The sequence below is a fragment of the Drosophila yakuba genome, chromosome 3R (genome assembly GCF_016746365.2).
Source record: "Drosophila yakuba strain Tai18E2 chromosome 3R, Prin_Dyak_Tai18E2_2.1, whole genome shotgun sequence".
In the NCBI taxonomy this organism is placed as follows: domain Eukaryota; kingdom Metazoa; phylum Arthropoda; class Insecta; order Diptera; family Drosophilidae; genus Drosophila; species Drosophila yakuba.
Genome location: NC_052530.2, coordinates 13,357,912 through 13,366,220, shown reverse-complemented (window position 1 = coordinate 13,366,220; position 8,309 = coordinate 13,357,912). Strand labels below are relative to the sequence as shown.

The following is an 8,309-nucleotide window of genomic DNA, read 5'->3' as shown; positions in this document are numbered from 1 at the left end:
ATGCAATAAAAACGAAATTGACATTTTCGCAAAGTCCGTTGCTGGCAATAAATTTGCTTCTTTCTGGCATTCCGTTTATTTCTACTCATTTCTTTGGCATTTGCAGACAAAGGGAGCTGCCAACAATGTAGGCAGTACATCCCATGGATATACTATATGTTTTGCCGTTGCCGTTGGGAGAGGGTCACTTTCGAGCTGGCTTTTACGAGTCCACGTAGCCAGGGATCCAACTCCGACGATTTGGATTTACGAGGACGCTTAGATTTCGCGGACAATGGAGCACAAATCGTTACTGCCGCACGTGGAAGTCCGCCGGCAATTGTGAAAAGCGTTTTTCGATTGCTATTCTGCGCAGATACGAAGTTTTGGATATCCACCCAGATACTGAAACCGATCCGCGACCACCGGACAACACATGTTGCACACCGCTGTGCGGCTTGCGAACTGATTTGCATCCTTCGGTGGAAAACGGAATCACACCCACGCAATACTTTTGACCTTGGGACGACCACACCGCTCAGCACTTTGAATAAAGGACTCAACTCTTTTCATAGCCACCAAATGGCTTTAGAAACCGGATCGTAATGGCAATGCATTTGCTTCAAGGACACCGTGTATCCTTCCATTGCGCAATGTTACGCTCGATCGACGAGGCCGCATTTGGGCCAAGGTCGCCCTTTAATGTTAATGCTAGATCGTAAAGATTTGCCGAGTCTCGAATGGAAATGAAGGGGTGCAGCTGTAAAAGCGAGATTTTAGTGTTTATGAGAGCACTTTGAAAAGTATTTTTAGCGCTTCACTTATGCTAGCTAAATATTTTCTTAATGTTTGTTTGGCTTAAATGTTTATTAAGGATATTTCGATTTTATTTTCTTGAGCTTATGAGTGTATAAGTATTTTATAAATATGTATGTTTTTATATATTAAATTGTAAGAGCATTTTAGTTTTTACAGCACTATCCTAACTGTAAAGACAATTAAAATGCAATTGAAGAACAAATGCAAATTCATAATTCAATGATTTATCATCACAAAAGATGACATTTGAATAATATAGAATTGTAAAAATTGTTAGACTAAGAACTCTGGGTTATCAATTTCTGGGCCTTTTTAAATTTAACACATATAATGCTTTATTGCTTAATTCGTGTTTAATTTGCAATGTAATACAAAATAAACGTCAAGTCAATAAGAAGGCGATACGACAGATAAATTTAAATTCCTATAGCCCAATTTTTAAAAGCATCTAAGCAAAGACTTACCTAAAACTTCGTTAGCATAATTAATTAAAATATAATTTTTAGTAACTTAATTTTTAACATCGCGTAAGAAAATAATAAATTATAAATATTTGAATACCGAAAAATCCGTCTTAATATCTAACCTTCAAGAATATATTATCTCCCAACTCGGTAGCTTATATGTATGTATACGAACTGTGGATACACCTACATATGCACATACATACATGTGTGCACTGCTTGGACTCGTGGCGGCCATCATGGATTTAGACTCCGCCCCTTTTCGAATACAGACTGTTTTTCCTTCTTATATTTTCTGCCCAGAGTCTTATACGAATTATTCGCTAGGTGGCGCTAGCAGGATTAGGTGGAAGAATTTGCTATGTAAGGTGGGTGAAATAGCTAGATGGGCTGTTCACCAGACTGGGAGGGTGGATTCGCTAAAAAAGGTAGGTGTCCACTGCCAAAGCACAGTGGAAAGCATTTTACATTGGCATCAATTTCAGTTTGAGGTACTTAAAGGACTTTATTCTTGGATTTGCATTGTTACTAATTAAGATGAAGGGAAATTCTTTGGCAAGAAATAATATTATTTATACCCGTTACTGGTAGAATTATATGGTATACTAGATTCGTTGAAATTTATGTAACATGTATAAGGAAGTTAAAATATCTGACCATGTCCGTCCGTCCGTATGAACTTCGAGTTCTCGGAAACGATAAAAGCTAGAAAGTTACGATTAAATATGCGGAGTTTAGTGACGCCTACGCTGGTCCTTAAACTGACATACCCACACTAAAAAAAAAAATATTTTTCCGTTTTTTAATTAGTTTTGGATATTTGAAGCGATAAACTAAAAGCATTTTAGCCATGCCCCTTCTAAGGCCCCTAAGCCCCTCAAAACTGTAACGCGACACTTTAAAAATATATTTTATTATATTTTTTTACCAAATCATTTTATTATTTTTTTAGGCTAATTTTTATTGATTTGCCAAAACAAAATTTTAAATTTCCACTCGCTATATAAATGCATAAACTCTGGTTTCAGTAGCTTTTAAGTTACTATTTATAAATAATCATTTTGTGAAATGTTTATTATCAGTCACTTTTATTCCATATTTAAAAGTTCGCCAACAACCAAAGATGTAATTTAAACAGCTACACATTGTTAATATATAAAAATTCTTGAAGCAATATATAATTTACATGTAAAGGGTAAGCAGTATTCGGCTTTCGTAGAGATTGCCGTTCACATGTTCACCTATCTGGCAACGCTGTACTATCTGCACGCCATTATTTTCTCGACAAGCCCCGCCCCGCCACAGAGAAATGGTATAAAAAAGTATCTGTATCCGTATGAGTTGCAACAATGTGCGCGGCCATTAGAGACACAGATACGAGCCCGTACTGGAAGACTCATGTAGCGATAAGGTGGTGGAATGACAATGGTTGATAGATAGATAAAGAACACAACAATGAGGGGTGGAAAGTGGGGGTGGTGAGCGTGGCTCCATTTTGCGGAATTGGATTAAGCGGCAGCGGTTCTTGGTTCTTAAGTGCCGCCATTCCATTTCCCGTTATCTGTGTCCGGGCTTTTATGGCCGTACGTGATCTTGGAGAGCAAACGAAGGTCCGCGGTAGGACGTGGGAACTTCCCAGATGCCATGAATGAGATGTCGAATGGCGACCGGAAATCTGTTTCATCCCTACTATGTTTCCTCGACGAGTTGCTCGTCTTGCTGAAGATTGCTGTAATAGCATCACGCACTGACAAATAGTGAAGTTGAATTAAACAGGACATAAAGCACGGCTATGATAACATTGTCGTTCTTAATGGGACATTGACTGCATTGAGATGCGTGGGAAGGCCCGCTGCGCAACAGTCTTTTATTGCTAATCAAATAATTTAAATATTCATTCTGGGGATAAGGTGATTAGCCTTTGGATTGTGACTACCGAGATCCACTTAATTAAAGCATAAGCTTTGCTTTTGTCTTTTACATTTGGCACAGTTCCAAAGAAAGGCTTTCTAAATTTTTCGCTGTTTTATATAGTTTAAAAAAATATATAAAAGTAAACTTCTTTTGATAATATATTTACGAAAGCAAAATACTATTTTGAAATAAAATCATAACCCATTCAGAGACATTTTAAAATAAAAACTAGAATCAAAAAACAACTGAGTAATTAAACACAATTAGAGGCAATGGGCTCTAAACAGCAATGTCATAACGCTTAATACAAGTTTGTATATTTGTTTTATTTGCTTCTCGTTATAAATTGAGCCATAATTAAAAATGTATTTTTAAGAAAGCAACATTTTTTAAAAAACTGTGGAGGCGAAATTAAAAAGCAATTATTCTTCGAAAACTTTGAAAACTTAACTAAAAAGTAAAAATCAAAATATTGTAAAGAAAACTTTTTTTTTTCAATTTAACAATTTTGTTTTTAATAGCAATATCTTTAATTAATTACCTAAAGAAGTGTGAAGTATCGGATCATAACATTTTAAACAGGATAGCTAACGAAATAAAATACGCTATTTATTTAAATTGATGGATAGAACGTAAGTTGTGTTCCTTTTTACTTTTACATTCACCAGACTAATGCTGTAAGATATCTCATTAGTTTGGAAACAAACTAGCACAGTACCAATTTAAAAATGTTTTAATTTTAGAGACGGCAAAGCTATATTCTGCTCATTGTACAAGACAATTTATGTATTGATGTGTTAAAACTTATTTACCGAATTATAATTTCAGATATTAATTTTTGTATTTGCCTAAAAAGCGGGTATACTTAGTAGTAGTCGATTTTTCTTTTGTTTTTTAATTTTAAATTTATTAATATTTATTTAACAACGGTTTATATAAGTTATTGCTGCAACATTAAACACGTTGAGTTTCATTCTTGTTAAAACTTATGGTTGATACTAAGACGAAAAACAGTACTCACCCCAGATTGCCTGGCACTTGAATCAAAGTATTATCATTTATAACAGCCGCACAAATACAATCTGCGGAGAAGTCACTTGCCGTCGGCTTGCAATTCCTAAACGCGATTAATATTATAATTGGCGATAAGGTGATATAATTGATAATGGCGAGATATTTGCCACCGGATCGACTAATGGGTCCCGGTTTGATGATGGCTATAATTTAAAGCACACAGTCAATGGGTCTGGCGCGTAATGTTTATGAAAATTGCACATTAAATCTTTGTTTTGTGGCCCAATAGTCTGTCAATTACACTGTTATAGTTCCCGTTGTCGTTGTAAACGCTTTGGTTATTGTTGTTGGTTTATTATTTTAACACTTTCGAGCAAGAGCGCGCCGGCGGTGGCCAAGTGTTAGAGCCAGTTTTTGGTTTTGGAGTCCGAGGTGCGGAGCGTCATCGAGTGAACTGAATGGTGCGAGTTCTCCGATGTCTGTGAATCGCTGTTAGTTTCCAGGAATCGCAATCGCATGGCCCACTCACACTCAAAGTCACACTCACATTCACACTGGCACTCACACTCAGAAATCAATATACGAAGCCGACGCCAAGAGTCACCCAGTGCGATGCCAATAAGGCGATGGGCATGGCATGGGGTATACCTATGGCTATAGGAAAATCGGCAACAACAACGACGACCGTGACGAACGCGGGCCGGGGTCTAAGAAAAACTTCGACTTCGGCTTCGGCTACGGCTACGGCTCTTGGGATCATAAATAGTAGATAAACAAATAAATAAAGCGGCGTGGGGAACCGCCTAGATATATGACGGGCATATATCTTTTTTCGAGCCGCACCCGCACCCTTAAAGGCGCACGCTTACCCCACCACAGTATCCGATACTCTTCGAATTCGATTTCGGTTCCTGGCCTCGTTGGGGTTGCAGCTCCGCTCCGTTCCAGATACATAAATTCGCCGGCGACAGGAATCAACCACCGACACCGACCGTTGACGCCCCCGCCCCAAATATCCGTATATATATCTGTATCTGTAAGTGTAGCTGCGCAGTGCGCCCTGCAAAACGAAGCAGTACCAGTCACTTGTCTCAGATACAGATACAGATACAGATACACTCCGTGCCACGTCGAAAATCAATCACCTTCGACAGATGCATTTTATCGTGCGCAGACTCCGATTTATGAGACCCACTATTGGGGTGGACGCCCACATATCGCTCGGGCTTATTTACTTTCCCAGCACTTTGGCTTATAATATAAAGGGCATTAATTCTCAAATGCTGTCCAGATAAAGGACGACCTGCCGAATTAAGTTTGACCCTCAATGAAATCGAAAGTCTTTAATAAAGAACAGAATAATTGCAAAAATTGTAGAGAGAATTTTACAAGTACTATTTAAATCGTTTTTGAAGGTATTTGGACATCAGATATGACTTCTGGTAAAGTTAAATAAAACCCTGATTTGTATTCAAAGTTGTATGTGATATTTGGAAAAGTTTGATAATTATTCCAATAAACAACAGTCGATTTAATTTAGGTCCAATTGTATAACATTTCCCCCTAACTCAATACAGCTCCTGGCAGACATTGATATCCATCCTAAATCTTAGTTTAGTAAATAAGACGTGTTGGTTTAATATAAATACCAATTTTGATAATTAATAGAAGGATATAATCCCTTTTTAGAACCTAACTGAAATATAGATATCTTAAAAAAGATATAATGAGTTAGTAGTGATGTTTACAAAGCAAAGAGGGAAAGTGAGTTCCGTAATAAAATCCTCCTTCCGTCTACCAAATGCGCGTGTGGTGTGGCCTTTTGGAGGATCTAACTGGGCACGGACGTGTGCTAATTCGAGAGCCAACAAAGGTAAGGGACCAGAGCTCTCGCAGTTTGCGTTCCAAACAGAAAACGGACACTTTTCCAGACCGTTCCTAAAGTCCAGAGATGGAGTGGTGGAAGGCGTGAGAAGGGGCCAAGCGGTACCGGTCCAGCGCCATCGACACGGTCCAAAGAGCCGACTCGACGCCTGGCCAGGTGTTTACCTGCGAAATGTGTGGCAAGCTTTGTGTTTGTGACTCCGGACACTTCCTCAAGCGGTGCAAAGACAAGCCGCTAAGTGGCTGCTCAAACTACGCGTGCTGGTGTCGTACGACTAATCCAAATTGCTCAGATTCCCTCCCTCAGTCCTCACTCCATTGCAGTTACAATAAGAACGAAGGAGATCAGGTGCGCTAGATCTAAAACCTGTTGTAGTACTTGTCAGACTGGCTATGACATTTGCTTACAAGTTACTTACTAAAATAATGTATCCTTTCTTAAATCCTGAGCTAGCTCTAGGCTTTAAAAACATTTCTAGCATCAATGAAGTTCAATGAAGTTCATGTTGTGCCTCTACTTGTGTTTGAGCTTTTATATTAAACTGAACAATATATAATATTTAGAAATCGTAACTATATATCCAAAGACGTTGAGTGTTGGTGGGACTGTGAGGGATAACTGGGGAAGTTGCCCTGATACAAACCTATTCAAATCAGTCACGCACTTCTTTGCACCCACACTCCTGGCGAAACGACTGCAAGTCAAATATTTTGACGGCTTGTCAAAGAAGTGACAAGACAAACCCTCACCGGAACCGATAACGCGGTGCCCCAGAATTTGGCAGCATGGCTTTTGTTTCGGGCTCGGTCTGAACTCGGATTCTTCTTAAATGCCGACCGTGTTAAAGGGGAAATCACACATTTAGCTCGATTTGCATTTGCTTGCGACTCCAGCTACGAGAGACCTCTGTCCGGTGATTTACGATACCGAATCGATCTGGCACCGAAACTCGGTTACTTTTCGCCTGGAGTACCTTTCCAGTTTTTAGTTTCTGTCGGTGGTCGATGTGCAAAGTTGTACGAGTACTCCAAAGCCGGCTACTGTATTTCACTTTCTGTGGGGCTGGGGTTCTCCCCACTTTGGAACGGAATTAAAGATGGCCATTGCCGCGAAATAACCGCTGGCTTGGCACCGGACGTCTTGATACTTATGGCGAGAAAATGGAAAATTCGATGTCGCCATTAACATTTATTGCTACTTTGGGAAAACTCGATTACACCACCACCAGCACCACCGCCGCCTCCGCCGCGCACATTGCATTGCCATTGCACAGCCGCCATTTTATGAGACGCGCCTGGGCACTTATGGCATCATCAGGACCTCGGAGGGGATGATCCGGGGAAGGATGACAGGATGGCAGGATAACTGAAGAGCTGGAGAGCTGGCAGTCTCGTAAAACGGATTTTGCGCTTAGTCAGGATGCGTGCAGCAGTTTTATGGACCGCTCCAGCACTCGGAAAATGTATACAGTTTTCCATTTACAGCCTTCGCGCTCCACTGCGCCTGCAGCCTCCGCTGTTTGCCATAAAATATCGAAATGTTCGCAGCCATAAAAGTTTATGAGTGCAGGCACCCAAATTGGGATTGCCCAAGCTCCGAGATCCAGGACACAGGGTGGAAACTTGTCAGAACTTAACATTCAGCCAGCTGGCAAACTCTCCGGAAATGGATAAGTACGTGGCATTCACGGTCATCACCGTCTTCTGGCTGCTATTCGCCATCATTGGCTTCCTGGTCTCCTACCGATACGAGGAGCGTGGTCTCATCCGGTCCTGTGTGATCCTCACGGTGGTGTGCTGCTACTTGGCCTGGATGGTCACCTTCGTGATGCAGTTGAATCCACTGAGCGGACCGAGAGCCAAGCAGAAGATTATTCTCGGCATGATATGCTACTGGCCCAACTCTTTTATCCACGATCAGAGGGACCCGTAGAAACGCTGCAGATTATATATTTTTATAAAGCAGGCCTAAGTGTTATTAATGTTCATGCTTGGAGCACATCCTTTGAACACTATTTTCTTGAAAATTATTACTAAACTTTCTGTATCGCCGTCGCAAATTTTTTTCCAAGTTTTTCAGGGCAAATGAATTATCCAACTATGCTAAATCAAAAAGGCCGCCGGCTTTTATAATTATATAAATCACCTTTGGAATAAAATATAAATGTGTTTTAATTGATCATTGCTCGTTTTTGTCAGTAGCATGTGTGGAACACCTATGGAGAATATTATTAA

At 40.0% G+C, this 8,309-nt stretch overlaps 1 protein-coding gene across 1 annotated transcript; it reads left to right on the top strand.

Moving 5' to 3' along the window:
* The first annotated feature begins 7,673 nt into the window (after positions 1–7,673).
* LOC6536686 (V-type proton ATPase subunit e 1) lies at positions 7,674–8,119 on the top strand. Its single transcript, XM_002097223.4, has one exon. It carries the CDS (start codon positions 7,741–7,743, stop codon positions 8,005–8,007), a length of 267 nt encoding a protein of 88 aa, XP_002097259.1. The 5' UTR covers positions 7,674–7,740; the 3' UTR covers positions 8,008–8,119.
* The last annotated feature ends 190 nt before the right edge of the window (positions 8,120–8,309 follow it).

Excerpts from the sequence above, each read along its gene's own strand:
- LOC6536686 (XM_002097223.4), top strand. The coding sequence starts at position 7,741 with ATGGATAAGTACGTGGCATTCACGGTCATCACCGTCTTCTGGCTGCTA.